We start from the raw sequence: 15878 nt of genomic DNA on the forward strand, positions 1-15878 counted from the left end.
GAAAGGAAATTTGTTCTGTAAACTAGAAAGCACCGCACAATGTGGTAATGATGATAACCTTTATTGAGATTTTTATGGGGAATAAACAAACCCGAGGCCCGACACCACCCCAGGCTCTTAGCCCAGACACGGTCCTGTGCCATCCGAACTCCGCGGCGGATGCCGGCCGCGCGCCCCTGGGTGCTTGGGGCTGGGGATCACCGGGGAAGGCGGGGCGGGGCGGCCCGGCCGGGGACATCGCGCGGTTGAAGAGCCCGGGCCGCTCCTTGGCTCGCCCCGCCCCGGGGCGGTGGCCACGGGGTCTGAGCTATAAAGCGCGGGCTCAGGGAGGCGCGGGGAGCCCGCGGAGCTGCGCCTGAGGAGCCCCGCCATGCGCGAGGGGCTGGGCGCGGCGTGCGAGGCCGCCGGGCCCCGGCTGTGCCGGCTGCTCCGCAGGATCCTCCGGCCGAGGCCGGTCTGCTGCCCGCGCCGAGCCAGGTACCCTGCGGGCTGGGGTCCACCCTGGGATGGAAGCGGTGGGTTCTGAGCCTGGGCGTGGCTCCCAGCCCCTCTCGGAGAAATCGGAGGGCGGGGATGTGCGCCCTGTGGGGTTCCTGAAGGTTTACTGAGACGTTTTCTTCGTTTAGAAAGTGTGGAGGTCGCAGTTGAGGAGCCCTGACCGCCCCGCATGTGTCACGAGAGGCGTCCATGCGGGTTGAGTTGCGCTGCGCATTTCAGCACTTGGGAGTTTTTGAAAGTTTTCAGCACTGGGGTTGAAAGTTGCTACACTCTTTGGATCAAATATGGTTAAGAGAGCAAGGAGGTTCTTCTTTCACCAATGCGATCCATTTCCCAGGGCACCACCCCGTCCCCACCTGTCCCCACCACTACCCTTGATGTAAGGCGAGGTAGGCGGGCGGGGAGGCGTGGGAACCGCAGGGGAATCTGGCCCCCAGGTCAGCCCAGGCAAGCCACAGTCTGCAGCTGTGACCGGCGACTGCCTCGGCTGACCAAGGGCTTATGGAAAGTTCTGGGTCTTTCCATTCCCCACGCCCCCTACCCCTTTTTTTGCAGGGTCTCACTCTGTCGCCCAGGCTGGAGAACAGTGGCGCCATCTTGCCTCACCGCAGCCTCTGCCTCCCGGGCTCAGGTGATCCTCCCACCTCAGCCTTCTGAGTGGCTGGGACTACAAGCGTGCGTCACCACACCGGCAACATTTTTGTGGGTTGGTTTGTTTGTTTGTTGGTAGAGAAAGGGTTTCACCGTGTTGCCCAGGCTGGTCTTGAACTCCTGGGCTCGAGTGATCTGCCCACTTCAGCCTCCCAAAGTGCTGAGATGACAGGCATGAGCCACCGCGCCCGGCTGCCAGTACTCCCTTTGATGGCAGGTCCTTAAGGGTCCTCAGGACCCGGCACAGCTGTGGGTTTAGTCAAATTGCATGAGCGTTTGTGGGGTCGGAAACAGTGTGGTAATTTGAAAAGAAATGTCCAGATCCTGAACGTGCTCACCTGGCATCTGGTCACCCAGGCTCCTAGGAGCCAGCCAGAAGAAATGGTGGGGGAGGGGACTGGGCAAAGCTTGGTGTACTCATTTTTCAAATTTAAAGAATTGCCCAATTATGAAAGGAATTCATGGTTACTGTAAAAAGTTGGAAGATGTGGAAAAGTATAAGAAAAGTTAAATTGCCCATGGTCTTATCACTTAATGCTAGTCACTGCTAACATTTACTAGCATTCCCCCGAGGTGTTTTTCTGTACTTGTACACACACACACACACACACACACACACACACACACACACACACACGGCCAGCATCAGACCATGTATACAGTTTAAGGCATTATTTATATGAGGGCAAAACTAGACACAATCTAACATCCAGCCATGGACGATGGGACCAGGCTAACCATGGCCAATCTACATGATGGATTTTTAGGCAACTTTTAAAAATGATACTTTGTAATAGATGGGGTAAATGATTGTGTTAAGTATACAAAGACATTGCTTCTCAATCTAAACAGAACTGTAGATGTTTCTGGTCTGAAGCTTCTGAAATTTTCCAACCCTACCTCCAGAAGTAAGTGAGAGGAAGCAAGAACTCGGGTGCAGGGTGGTGTGAGGGGAATGGCAAAGGGCAAGGGTGTCAGTTGCCTCTCTGGGGACCCATCCCCCAAACATCTTCCTATTGAAGCAGCCCCCTGATGACTGCTCAGCCGTGGCTTACCTGTTCTGAATGTCCAGATTACCTTATATTGTTGTTTTTTTCTGGCAGACCGTACCAGTCTAGACCAGAGGCGGGGTGTGTTAAAGAAAAAAATTATTTAGTGATACTTGTTTGTTTCTGTTTTTTGTTTTTGAGATGGAGTCTCGCTCTGTTGTCCAGGTTGGAGTACAGTGGCCCGATCTCGGCTCACTGCAACCTCTACCTCCCGGATTCAAGCAATTCTTCTGTCTCAGCCTCCCGAGTAGCTGGGACTACAGGTGCACGCCACCACATCCAGCTAATTTTGTATTTTTTAGAAGAGACAGGGTTTCATCATGTTGGCCAGGCTGCTCTTGAACTTCTGATCTCATGATCCGCCCGCCTCGGACTTCCAAAGTGCTGAGATTACAGGTGTGAGCCACCATGCCCAGCCTCAGTGATACTTGTTAAAGAACAGTATGGAAAACTTTATTTAGGACCATCTCCATAGGTCCAGGAACCTACTGCAGTGGGGTCTTGCAGTGGAGAAGTGACAGTAGGGACAAGTGGGAACTTCCAGCCAAGTACCAGGGCAGGGCCTGTGGATGAAAAATTGCCAAGAAAAACTTCAGGCATGGGGGGACTCTGCCTCAACCAATCTAACAGGATTCTTGCTTGGGACAGGCTAAAGTGATCAGATACCACCTGGCGGATGATGGAGGATGAAGACTTTGATCAGATAGGGAGGGTGACCAGCTATCGAGGATGGAGGGCTCTCGTTAAATTGATTTAGCAGGAATTCTTTTGCTAAAACTGCATTTTTACAAGGAAATGCACAGATGGGCTCAGCAGAAGATTCTGAAGTCTGAGTAAAGTTTGGCCAAGCAAAGGGTCTTTGCCAGGTTTCAATCGTTGGTCGCATGGAAGGCCCTTTACAGGGTTGCGGCCTTGATTCAGATATAGGTTGCTTTCTGAGACTTACATCCTCTTTTAAGACAGTATCTCTTTATAGTTATTAATTATTTACTGCTACTATATAATGTATATAATTCTAGTGGTAACTTTTTTTATAGTGCTCATTTTTTCCAATAATAAAAGCAATACCTGGTCATTTATCCCATTTCAACATCACAGATATGTATGAAGCAGGAAATGAGAGACCCCTGCAATAGTTTCTAAGCCCCTCTCCCTCTGATGCACAGGCATGCACACCCCAGAAAATACTGCCAAGAACATGGAACACAATACACTTTCAAACCGTTTCATTCTCATCGGGAGGCATGTGTGAGTGGTGACTATTCAATTTGCTAGTATGAACCTGAAATTCCAAACCAGAACCAACAGTTTCTGACCAGCTTCAGAGTACTGAATGTTTATTTTTTGTTTTTTATTTTTGAGTTGGAATCTTGCTCTGTCACCCAGGCTGGAGTACGGTGGCATGATCTTGGCTCACTGCGACCTCTGCCTCCCAGGTTCAAGCGATTCTCCTGCCTCAGCCTCCCAAGTAGCTGGGATTACAGGCACCTGCCACCACACCCAGCTAAATTTTGTATTTTTAGTAGAGATGGGGTTTCACTATCTTGGCCAGGCTAGTCTTGAACTCTTGACCTTGTCATCTGCCTGCCTCGGCCTCCCAAAGTGCTGGGATTACAGGCATGAGCCACCACATCGGGCCTCAGAATGCTGAATTTTTAGGTAATGTTTCATTAAAACAATTAAGTAATGTCTAATTTAATTTTTAACTCATTTTTAATTTAATGCTAATTTTTACAATACTTATTTTTACCTTGGTGAAGCTGATTTGACTCTTAGATTTGCTTTAAAATAATAGGGAGGGTGCAGGGCAGGTATAGTGGAAACAAGATCAGCCATGAATTGATCACTGTTGAATTGGATTAAATCTGGGTGAAGGGCCCATGGAAGTTCATTAGACTATTCTCTCTTCTTTTGTACACTTAACATTTTCCATAAAACAAGTGTAGAATAAGTAAATAAACCAAGATAAATCAAATGTTTTTTTATTTTATTTTATTTTATTTTATTTTATTTTATTTTATTTTATTTTATTTTATTGCATTTTAGGTTTCGGGGTACATGTGATGAACATGCAAGATTGTTGCGTAGGTACACACATGGCAGTGTGGTTTGCTGCCTTCCGTCCCCTCGCCTGTATCTGTCATTTCTCCCCATGCTATCTCTTCCCACTTCCCCACCCCCCGCCCCTCCCCCATTTCCCCCCAACGGACCCCAGTGTGTAGTGCTCCCCTCCCTGTGTCCATGTGTTCTCATTGTTCAGCAAAATCAAATGTTTTAAATTTAAAAAGCGTACATTATGAAAAACCAGTGGCTTAGGCTGGGCTAGGTGGCTCCCGCTTGCAATCCCAGCCCTTTGAGAGGCCGAGGTGGGAGGATCCACTTGAGGCCAGGAGTTCAAGGCCAGCCTGGGCAGCATGGTGAAACCCCATCTCTACCCAAAATACAGAAATTAGCCAGGCATGGTGGTGTGCGCCTGGAGTCCCAGCTACTCAGGAGGCTGAGGTGGGAGGTTTACTTGAACCTGAGAGGTGGAGGTTGCAAACAGCTGTGATCATGCCACTGTGCTCCCATCTGGATGACAGAGCAAGACTCTGTTTCAAAAAATAGGAAAAAAATAATAATAAATAAAACCAAGTGGCTGCTACACAGTGCTGCTAGTCCAAGAGGCAGAGCTGTTGGCCGTTCTCTTACCCAGCCCCTGTGCCACGTTGTACTTGGCTTCCCAGAGAGCAAAGGAGCATTTTCTGGATTCTCTATGGGCTCTGTTTGGGCCAGTAGCTTTGGCTCAGCTCTGCTCATGCCCTTTTGGCTCTGTGAGAGGAAGAAGAGAAGAGGAAGAGGGAAGGTGGGATTGGGGGCAGTTGGTCAGACTGACCATGAACAACTCCCTCCCTTCCTCTGGACTCAGTTTCCCCATTTGTCAAATGAGGGGACTGGTGGAGAGAACTCCAAGATCCCCTCCACCCTCGGATACCCCATCTCATGGTAGCTGTTTCCTTTCACAGTCCGGTGGCACAGGATGACCCCCTGCGTCACAGCCTCGGCAAGCCCCAGAAGGAGTCCTCACAGCCCTTGGTGGAGACAGGAAAGGTCAGTGAGTCACACGAGTATGGGAAGCCCCTTCCTCCCTGGCCCAGGCAGATGCAGACAGAGAAGCTTGTTGGAGGCTGGGCTAGAGCGGGCAGGAAGCCAGGGTCTCGATGGAGGGTGGAGAGTCCCAGACCTGGGGTGTTGTGGGGAACAGGTGGGAATGAGGAAGGGTTTGGGGAGGCTGGGACAACCCCGGTGGTCGGGAGTGGTGGCCCTCAAGGTGCACTGGCACCTAGCTTCTATCCCATGGGTTCCTTCCCATTCTGGAGGTGGGCAGAGAAACAGATAGGAGAGGGAGAGAAGGTGGCTTTATGTCCTTACGTGCTTCCAGGGAAGGAAGGCAGTGGTGCCTTTCTGTTCTCAGTGGTATCGGCTCTGACAGTCATCATCCTCACCTCCAACCTAGCCCCTCCTCCCGCAGTTCCTCTGAAGAAGCATTTGGCAGGGCCGTGGGTGAGGAGAGGAGCCTGGCCAGTGGCCCAGGCACCTGGAGCTCTTAGCAGGCACTGGCCCAGGTGGCCCAGGAGCTGGAAACAGAGGAGGGATGTTCCCGCCCTGCCCTTTGTGGCCACCCACAGATCCTCCCCCACTCCAAGACAAGGCAGGACCTGGGGTCTGGGAGAGACCTGGGAGAAAATCCTGCTTTTTTCCCCTCACAGAAGTCTCCACAATCCCTGGTCAAGCTGGATGCAACCCCATCGTCCTGCCCACGGCACGTGAGGATCAAAAACTGGGGTAACGGGATGACTTTCCAAGACACACTTCACCACAAGGCCAAAGGGGTAAGTCTGGGGCTTCAGGGAGAACCACCTTTGTCCCAAGCTGGTGAAGCTGCCTGGGCTTTGTGGATCAAACAGGTGTCCCCCTGGGCAAACCAAACAATCATCTGCTTGGGCAAAGGGGTCTGGGAACAGTGACATTCCCCACAGATGACAGTAGGAAGTAAGGGATGCAACTCCCTGTTAACCACCCTAGTAGATAATGGATAATCCAGAAGGTCAAGTTAATGATTGCAGAAACAAATTCCTGTCTTTGTCAGACAGATTTCAGGACACTGTCAGGGAGAATTTTCTCTCAGAACGGCTTAGTGCTGGACTGTATTACATCAGGAGGTCGAGAGCTTCCTGTCACTGAAAAGAATTAAGTGCAATTTGATAGATTGCATAGGGATTCAAGTATCCAGTGAGTGGTTGGATTAAATGTCTTTTAAGGCTTCTTTCTGTCATCTAAGGTTTTTATTCTAATTTCAGGATACATTCTATGGTTGTAAAGTAGGAAAGATTGACAATTTCAAGACCATGAAAGCAAAATGATTTCCCACATGCCCCGAAAACCACCACAGTTAACATGCGGGTGTACTTCATTCCCGTGTGTGTGTGTGTGTGTGTGTGTGTGTGTGTGTGTGTATGTGTGTGTGTGTGTGTCCCATCCTATGTCTCATGTCAGTTTGTTCTGGTCAAGTGCCAATACCTGGTTCCCATAGGAGCCACAATGGATTGACTTTGCTCCGGATGTGGGGCTGGCTGGGGAGCAGGGCAAGAGACTGAACCCAGAGTAAGGGGACAAACCTGACTCACACCCACTGGGGTTCAGCCAGTGAATGAAAGGAGATCTAGGTGGGAGAAAGCCAGGTGGACTCCAAGGAGGAGGTGTCACAGGGGTGGAGAGGAGGTGCAGGGAGCTGGGGCAGCCAGGGAGGAGCCAGGTGGCCAGGAGAGCTGGCCCCAGAGGAGGGTGGCAGGAGGCCAAATGGCCCACCCTCACCACCTGCCCCTCTCTTTCCAGATTTTGACTTGCAGGTCTAAATCTTGCCTGGGGTCTATTATGACTCCCAAAAGTTTGACCAGAGGACCCAGGGACAAGCCTACCCATCCAGACGAGCTTCTACCTCAAGCTATCGAATTTGTCAACCAATATTACAGCTCCTTCAAAGAGTAAGGCTTCGTCCTGCAGGGCCGCTGCCCCCGGCCTTCCCGCTGCTCTCCTGTCTCCACCCCTTGCCCTCTGATCCTAGCTAGATCCCTTTCCCTCCCAGATTTGCGCTGTTAAATCACTACGGTTTTGCAGGGCGAGAATCCTAGTTTTCTAGGGGACAAGACTCTGGATCAGGGTCTTATAATTGTGGGATAAATTTATGCACAGTGACACTGGTGAAAAGTGACTGAATTTAAATCCTGGCTCACACATTAACCACTGCAGAGTCCTTGGGAAATCGATTTACCCTCTCTGTGTCTCGATGTCCTCGTCATATGAATGGCAAAAACCGCAGCTACTTTTGCACCAACCTCATATAAAATGGGGAGAACCATAGAAGGCGGCTCATGGGATTTTTATGAGGATTCAGTAAGTCCAGAACAGCATCCTGGCACACAGAGACCTTGATTATGAATTAATATGGACCCTTTAATTATGAAATTTTGGCTGGGTGTGGTGGCTCACATCTGGAATCCCAGCACTTTGGGAGGCTGAGGCAGGAGAATTGAATGAACCCGGGAGGCGGAGGTTGCCAATGAGCTGAGATTGTGCCACTGCACTCAGCCCTGGCGACAGTGTGAGACTCCATCTCAAAAAAAAAAAAAAAAGTGAAATGTTTGAGACAGAAAGGCTCTCTGAGACCACCTAGTCAGGCCCCTACTCCTACCGGTGTGAACCCAGAAGCTGGTGACTTACCCGAAGTCACAGCATTCCAGCTGGAAGCCAGGCCAGCTGACTAGGAGAGGGCAGGCCATTGCTCTTTGCCCTGACCCTGGTGGGGGTCTACATGCCTGGAGTTTTCTTTTTTTGCTACCCAATGAGGCTTCCCTGGGGCCATGCTAGACAGCCTTCATTTCTGCTGTCCATCAGTCATTCGGTTGACAGACACACATCAAACACTGGGTATGTCCCGGCCTTGTGTCAGACACTGGAATACAAAGATTTTTACTTATCATTTGCCAATTTTATTGCCAACGTACACAGTTTAATCATTCAAAGAGAGGTTGTATAGCATTGTGGCCTTCCTGGGTTCAAATCCTAGCTGTGCCTCTCACAAGCTGAGTAACCTGAGCAAGTTACTTTGTCTCTCTGTGCCTTGATTTTCCTACCTGAACATGGTGATGAGAATAGGACCCACCTTGCCGGAGGTGGGTGATTTGCAGGAGTTTATAAAGCTGAAAGGAGTTAAAGCCTAGAAAGAGCTAGGAACGATGCCTGGCCCTTAGCAAGCAGGACGTAAATATTAGTTGTTATGTTTTTAGAACACTGTGTTGTCCACATAAAATATATGGCTATATAATTCAGGCCCCTTTAAAACTCTAAGATAAAAATGCACAAAGAGATTGTAAGAAAGAATGTCTGAAGAAAATGGATTGTTTTCTAGGCGGGGGCGGGGGCCGTGGCTCTGGGGACAGAGCCTCACACAGCACCTCATCCCATGAAGTGGGCCATGGACATGTACCTGGGACCCCCTGGCGGAATGACTGGCTTCTGGTGGTACCACCTCCATTTTTCTTTTCTTTTTCTTTTCTTTTCTTTCTTTTTTTTTTTTTTTTTAACACCTAGACCATTTCTCAGGATTCTTTTCTTCTTTTTTTCTTTTTGAGACGGGGTCTTGCTCTGTCTCCCAGGCTGGAGTGCAGTGGCACAATCTCTGCTCACTGCAGCCTCAATCTCCTGGATCTAGTGATCCTCCCACCTCAGCTTCCTGAGGAGCTGGGACCACAGGTATGCACCACAATGCCCAGCTAACTTTTTAAATTTTTAATTGCGACAGGGTCTTACTATGTTGCTCAGGCTGGTCTCAAACTCCTGAGCTCAAGCGATCCTCCCGCCTCAGCCTCCCAAAGTGCTGGGATTTCGGGCATGTGCCACTGTGTCTGGCCCACCTCCAGCTTTCTACAACCCTAGAATGTCTGAGCTGGGAGGGACCTTGAGTCTTCAGAAGAGGCTCTGATCTTCCAGTGTCAGTGGTCCTCAATCCTGGCTGCACAGAAGACTCACCTGGAGGGCCTGCAGAATTCTGATGCCGGGGTCCCTTGAGCGGAATCTGGGGAGGTGAGGATGAGGCGGACATTTGTGTTCTTCAAAAGCTCCCAGGCGATTCTTCTGTGCATCCTGGATTGAGCACCCTGTGAGGGGCTGCCTGCTTTGTGACTACAAACTTCACCATCCTTGGCCCTTCAGCTCAGTTAATTAATGAGCCTTTCGGGGTCCAGGGATTTTTCTGGATGGGTTTCTTCAGTCCACAGTGGTTACGTTATTTATGTATTTATTTCTTTAGCACAAAGCACGTGTGCACCACAACTCTGTGAGACTGGTATTATTATCCTCATCTTACAGACAAGGCAAGTCCACAGAGGAGATGTACCTTGCTCAAAGTCACACCCTCTGAAGCCCCACAGTGGGGATTTGAACCCAGGCAGCTGGTGCCCAAGCCCTTGCTCTTCCCGTCAATGCTCTAGTACCTGGCGTGTGGCCTCGCAGTTCCCAACTCTATTCCGGACCCGGGAGGCCTCACTGTTGTCTGGAAGGCAATCGGGCAGGTGTTCAGAAATCCAGGGGGTGACAGGGCCAGGCTTGGTGGTGCTAGAACCCATATGCTTCTCACAGAGTAAAGCTGCATTTCTCCAAGTCACAAGTACATACCTCGAACCCCTGCTCCCCGCGACCAAGAGATCCTGGGGCTGTGGACAGGGAGTGGCAGCCTCGTCTCACAAGGACCATGGCAGCCTAAGACATGACCAGCTGAGCGGGTTCAGTGGCCTTTTGTAGCTGAAGAATCTTAGTATATTTAGAGATTGTGACTTGCTGAATGTAACATTGAAATCTGTTCACTGACGATGAAAGCCACTCCTTTTTTCAGAGCTCATAGACAGCATTTCTAATGCCTTAGAAACATAACTATATGAAAATGGTCATCACATCTGAAACTCTGAAGAAATTGGATGTGAATGTAAAAAATAATCCTTTCCTGCCTATGCATGTGCTGACCACCATGTGTGTGGGCAGCGTGGGTGTTATGGTGACCATTACTGTTTTCATGCTCGGGTGTAGAGGGGAGAATATTGCTGGAAGCTTTGTTTGGGAAGGGAGGTCTCCTGGTGGTGGAGCAGTCCCAGCCTCACCCAGCAGCTCCTTAGAGCAGCGATGTCCTTGGGGGTAAATATCATCGAATGTTTTGTCTTTGCGCTTTTTTTTCCTCTAATCAAGGAAAAGTTGTCGAGACACTCTTCATCCACAGAAAGGCCATTTTGTTTAGAGTTACCCACTGTCCTTAATCAGGAGTTCATTCTTTAAATAGCTTTGTTGTGTTTCAAAAGGCTTTGGTGCTGATTGAAAATCTCAAGGTTGTTGTTGTTTGTGGTGTGTGTGTGTGTGTGTGTATGTGTGTGTGTGTGTTTCAAAGCCTTTCTGACTGAGTCCCTCTCTTTGGGATATTTTTGAAGTCTGGGAGGGGAGGAAAGAAGCGAGTTTAGAACTGCAGCTGGAATGACTGAGCGAGCAGCTCTGAGGCTGAGGAACAGCACGGTTTCGAGAGACTCTGACGTCGGACCACACCACGTGCAGCTCCTTTCTGGGCAGGCCCTGGGACCTTGCAGGCTAAGCTCCCACAGCCCAGTCCTGGCCTGACCAGGCTCCTGAGAAAGGGTGGGCAGACCCTCAGCATCCCTGGGCTTACAGTCCCCGCTAGGGTGGAAGGTGGAAGGTCACATTGCCAGCAGTTAAGAACCTGGGCTTGGCATCAGGGCAACCTGGGTCTGAATCCCGACTTTGCTCTTTCCTGTGCTTATATTCCCGGGCCTGGTACTTAACTTCCTAGACCTCTTAGACTCTTGGCTATAAAACAGATGCAAGGCCAGGTGCAGTGGCTCATGCCTGTAAACCCAGCACTTTGGGAGGCCAAGGTGGGTGGATTGCCTGAGCTCAGGAGTTTGAGACCAGCCTGGGCAACACAGTGAAACCCCATCTCTACTAAAAAATACAAAATATTAGCCAGGTATGGTGGTGTATGTGTGTAGTCCCAGCTACTCAGGAGGCTGAGGCAGGAGAATTGCTTGAATCTGGGAGGCGGAGGTTGCAGTGAGCCGAGACTGTGCTACTGCACTCCAGCCTAGGTGACAGTGGGACACTCTGTCTCAAAAAAAAAAAAAAAAAAAAAAAAAAAAAAAAAAAAAAAAAAGATGCAAAAATACCTCCTTCCCAGACTCAGTGAGACCCTTCCTGTGAGTTGCTTCACCCAGTGCCTGGCTCACGCGGGTACCAAGTACACCGGAGCTGCCTCAGAGTGACTGGCTCGTCATCTCTCAGCCATGGCAAGGCAGGAGGGCATTCTCCTGACCAATGGAGAGGCGGGATGTTGCTAGGGCTAGATGGAACACTCCTCCGAGGCTCGTTAAGTGTCTGAAAAGGATTGCACCCCTTACTGAGATGAAACTGATTAAGGAAAAAAGCACCTGAAAAGCAGCAGTGTTCGAGTGGGCTCAGCACCCGCTAAGCAATCTTTGCAGGACTCTGTAAAAATGAAAATGTGGGCTCCTTAGTTTAAGACGATGAAGAATTTCAAGATGGGGACAAGAGCATGAGGGATGGGCACTTCTAGGCTGGGTGTGGGGTCCCCAAAGCCAGCCCTGGAGGGAGCTGTCTCTGGTGAGAGGCATCTTGCCCTTCTGATGTCCTATTTCAGTTCCTGCTTCTGTGGATTGAATTAACCCCCATGTAAGGCCATCTCATTGTTGATCTTCCTGCTGTCTTCCTGTCCCCCAGGGCAAAAATAGAGGAACATCTGGCCAGGGTGGAAGCAGTAACAAAGGAGATAGAAACAACAGGAACCTACCAACTGACGGGAGATGAGCTCATCTTCGCCACCAAGCAGGCCTGGCGCAATGCCCCGCGCTGCATCGGGAGGATCCAGTGGTCCAACCTGCAGGTGAACTTCCTGACACCCAAGCGGGAGAGAGCTGGAGGTGGCCAGGCCCTCAGCAGATGGCTTGGAGCAGCCACACACAGCTGTGCCCAGGCCTCCCAGGACCGAAGCCACGGCCCGGGTCCTCCCTCACCTTCCTGAATGTTGCGATGGGGGCCCTAGGGTCCTCCTCTAGAAGCCTCGAATCCTGTTTCAGCACCAGGGTCTCTAGCTGCCCGTTCTCTATTGTGTTAAATCTGGGAGACTAAACGCCATCAACAAACTAAACCACCGCCTTGTTTTTGTTACTCTTGAGGCCGTGGTGCTGCAAGAGATGTTGTTTTCTTCGGATGTTTGAACTCTTGGCTCCAAGAGAATGTTTATTTAGCCTAGCGTCCTAGGCCATTTTGTTGGGGAATCGTTTGTTGCAGGATAGTATCAAAAGCACTTGGACAGAGAAATTGATGAGAACTGCCAGTGAAACCGACTCTGGCTGTGTAATACCTGCTGCTGTGGCAAAGGACCTAGCCTGGGGCTGTGGGAATCCTGGTGCTGTCATGTCAGGTTTTCTTGGAATTCTGGCTTTGCTGGAGTCTTCTGAGGGGGATTGCCTGTGCTCCCCCAGAGGGCAGCCATGAGATGAGAGTGGTGGGTACGGATGGGAGGATGCACTCTCGTGTGTGGTGTTGAGTGGGTTTTGAGTGTTTCGGCTGCTCCACTGGTTCCCAGTGGCTTCTGAGCAGCCTCAAAGCCTCTGTCTGCCCAGTCTTTGATGGGCATGGTTTGGGTGGGCTGTTGCAGGTCTTCGACGCCCGCAGCTGTTCCACCGCCCGGGAGATGTTTGAACACATCTGTAGACACCTGCGTTACTCCACCAACAATGGCAACATCAGGTCGGTGCACCTTTCCCAGGGCTGTGGAGGGGCTCGCCGTACTTGAGACTCTCCGCCAAAAGACGACTGGGTCTAGGGGAGACATCTCCAGCTCCAGGAGAAACCAGGGACAAAGAAACAAGAGAAAGACTCTGGCTTCTTCAGGGACCTCCAGTAGTGAGCCCAGCCCCTGTGAGCTCAGCTCCCATCCGCAGCCCATGCCCTTGTTTTCCTTCTGACCTGGAGCCGTTTGGAGGGGATGGAGGTTCTTTGAGAAGTAACTGCTTCACTATTCAGGGTTGGGGCTCCCCATTTTTAGAAGGGATAGGAGGTAACCTTCCTCTCCCAACCAAAGAGATCAAAGCTAATAGGACTGAACAGCCCATTCAGTCATTCATTAATCTTTTTGTTCAGCAAACACTCAATGCCCACCTAATGCAACCCCACACTGGACTAGGCTGAGGGAGCAGGGGGAAGAGGGGGCATGGGGTGTAGAAGCAGAGTGACTAGGACCCTAAGATGCTGTTCCAGCTCCCGTGAACCTATGACCTGCACTAGGCAAGCATCCAGCTAACTCGACTGCAAGGAGGGAGACATGAAGCAAGCGAAAGATTGCGGGAGGGCGGCTAACCCTGCCTGGCGATGGGAAGGCCCCCTTGACGGGGGAGGGCAGGAGGAGAGGGCGGGGCAGGAGGCCAGCTCAGTCAGCTCAGGATCCGTGTACGGTGGAGGGGGAGGTAGGGCCAGTGCAGGGTGATTGGGCCGCCTCCAGGGCCAGGTGGTAAACAGCACTGTTCCTGTCCCTGGAAGGTCGGCCATCACCGTGTTCCCCCAGCGGAGCGATGGCAAGCACGACTTCCGGGTGTGGAACGCTCAGCTCATCCGCTATGCGGGCTACCAGATGCCCGATGGCAGCATCAGAGGGGACCCTGCCAACGTGGAATTCACTCAGGTACCTGGCCCAGCCTCGGCCCCCAGCCCTTGGGGTAGGGAGCCCCGTGGCGAGCGAGTGACAGAATGGAGCCCAGAGGAGACACAGTGCCCAGGCTTGCAGACTCACGGGGCCTGTCTTGTTCCCCAGCTGTGCATCGACCTGGGCTGGAAGCCCAAGTACGGCCGCTTCGATGTAGTGCCCCTGGTCCTGCAGGCCAACGGCCGTGACCCTGAGCTCTTTGAAATCCCACCTGACCTTGTGCTTGAGGTGGCCATGGAACATCCCAAGTAAGAGGGCTGAGGGTGCTGGGGACAGGGCTGAGGGTGCTGGGGGTGGGGGTGAGGGTGCTGGAGGTGGGGCTGAGGGTGCTGGGGGTGGGGGTGAGGGTGCTGGAGGTGGGGCTGAGGGTGCTGGGGGTGGGGGTTGAGGGTGCTGGAGGTGGGGGTGAGAGTGCTGGAGGTGGGGTTGAGGGTGCTGGAGGTGGGGCTGAGGGTGCTGGGGGCAGAGGCTGAGGGTGCTGGGGAAGGGGTGAGGGTTCCGGGGGCAGGGGCTGAGCGTGCTGGGGGTGGGGGTGAGGGTACTGGGGTGGGGACAAGTCCACACACAGTCCTTCTCTGACCCTAAGTGAGGCTCCACCCCCAGCCCCCAGCCCCCAGCCCCCAGCCCCCAGCCCCCTCCCCGTACCTCCCCTAAAGCCCAGCCAGCACTGGGCAACACTCAGGGGGCTGGCTTTTAAGGACTCGTTTGTCACTGTTAAATTCTGTAGCAATTCTGCATGGGCATCTTGGACCCCAGGCTTAGGCGAATGTGTTGCTTCTGGGGGGAAGCAGAGGCGTAGGCGGTTGGGGCCCTAGGAACTTGGGAAGTGGAGCAGCCCAGGCCTCTTCTGCCCCCCTGCCAATGCTCTTAGCGGTCTCTCCCCTGGCTGTGGGGACATACAGGGCTCCAGTGACTTCAAGAGCCCCACCGGGCCCGCCCCTGCTTTAGGCAGTTCTCCTAATTGCAAAAATACCTCTGCGTATTGAGAGTCACTGTCTACAGGCATTGGGCTGGGCTCTTCTTCCTGGCCCTTGGATGAACCGAGTTCGGTTCCAGCTCACAGCCTTTGCACTCGCCATTTCTTCTGCCTGACATGACCTTTCCTCGGAATTTTTCAAAGCTCATGTCTTCTTATCAAAGTGTATTTCCTATAATGTCACCTTCTCTGAGAAGGCTCTCTGACCGCTCAAGGTAGAGGAGGCCCCCTTACCCTCAGTCTCGCACGTTATCTTGTTTTTATTTCTTATGCATTTGTTTACCTGTTTATAATCTAGAGTCTAGACATTACACTACAAGCTCCTTGAGAGTAGAGCTCTTTTCTTTACCAATATATACCCAACAGCCAGCAGGATGCCTGGCACATAGTAGGTGCTCAGTTATAAATAGTTGCAGAATACATGAATATGCAAATGAGTGATATTACCAGCTTTATAATAATGTCGTGAATTTGTTGCTATGGTTTCTCTTCTGATGATGGGGATGCCGAGGCTCAGAGAGGCTAAAAATCATCCCAAGGTCACACTGCTAGTCAGTGGTGAGGCAAAACTTGAACCCCAGCTTTCTGACACTGGAGTCCTTAATTGCTCTGTTGTATTGCATTTTCAGCATTTATCACAGAGCCTGACACATACTTGATGCTTAACATATATTTGCATGAATGAATGAATGAATGCATAATTTAGTAAATGGCACCTAGTGTGTCCAATACATCTCTCTGGCTAGGATGAGAATCAACTCTTGAAAAGGAGTTTTCTTGGTTAACTCTTTCTCTGAAGCTTTTTTCTTGGTGGGCAGGTGGTGGGGACAGTGGGAGGGCAAAAGTGCAGCCCCCACGACCGGACGTGATGGTTCACACCTGTAATTCC

At 51.3% G+C, this 15878-nt stretch overlaps 1 protein-coding gene across 5 annotated transcripts in view; it reads left to right on the forward strand.

Annotated features, from left to right (window-relative positions):
• NOS2 (nitric oxide synthase 2) overlaps nucleotides 1–15878 on the forward strand; it is a 45904-nt gene that overhangs the window by 7945 nt on the left and 22081 nt on the right. For 3 of the 5 annotated variants that reach the window (XM_074388476.1, XM_074388478.1, XM_074388479.1), the window contains exons 3-10: nucleotides 4245–4286; nucleotides 5204–5288; nucleotides 5948–6070; nucleotides 7074–7222; nucleotides 12030–12192; nucleotides 12970–13061; nucleotides 13851–13992; nucleotides 14122–14261. In XM_074388476.1, the coding sequence (XP_074244577.1) occupies nucleotides 4245–4286; nucleotides 5204–5288; nucleotides 5948–6070; nucleotides 7074–7222; nucleotides 12030–12192; nucleotides 12970–13061; nucleotides 13851–13992; nucleotides 14122–14261 (936 nt within the window). The remainder of the gene's footprint in view (nucleotides 1–4244; nucleotides 4287–5203; nucleotides 5289–5947; nucleotides 6071–7073; nucleotides 7223–12029; nucleotides 12193–12969; nucleotides 13062–13850; nucleotides 13993–14121; nucleotides 14262–15878) is intronic. The other 2 variants (XM_074388477.1, XM_010342029.3) reach the window with 1 other exon arrangement.

This window comes from Saimiri boliviensis, chromosome 17 (assembly GCF_048565385.1).
Source record: "Saimiri boliviensis isolate mSaiBol1 chromosome 17, mSaiBol1.pri, whole genome shotgun sequence".
Taxonomy (NCBI): Eukaryota; Metazoa; Chordata; class Mammalia; order Primates; family Cebidae; genus Saimiri; species Saimiri boliviensis.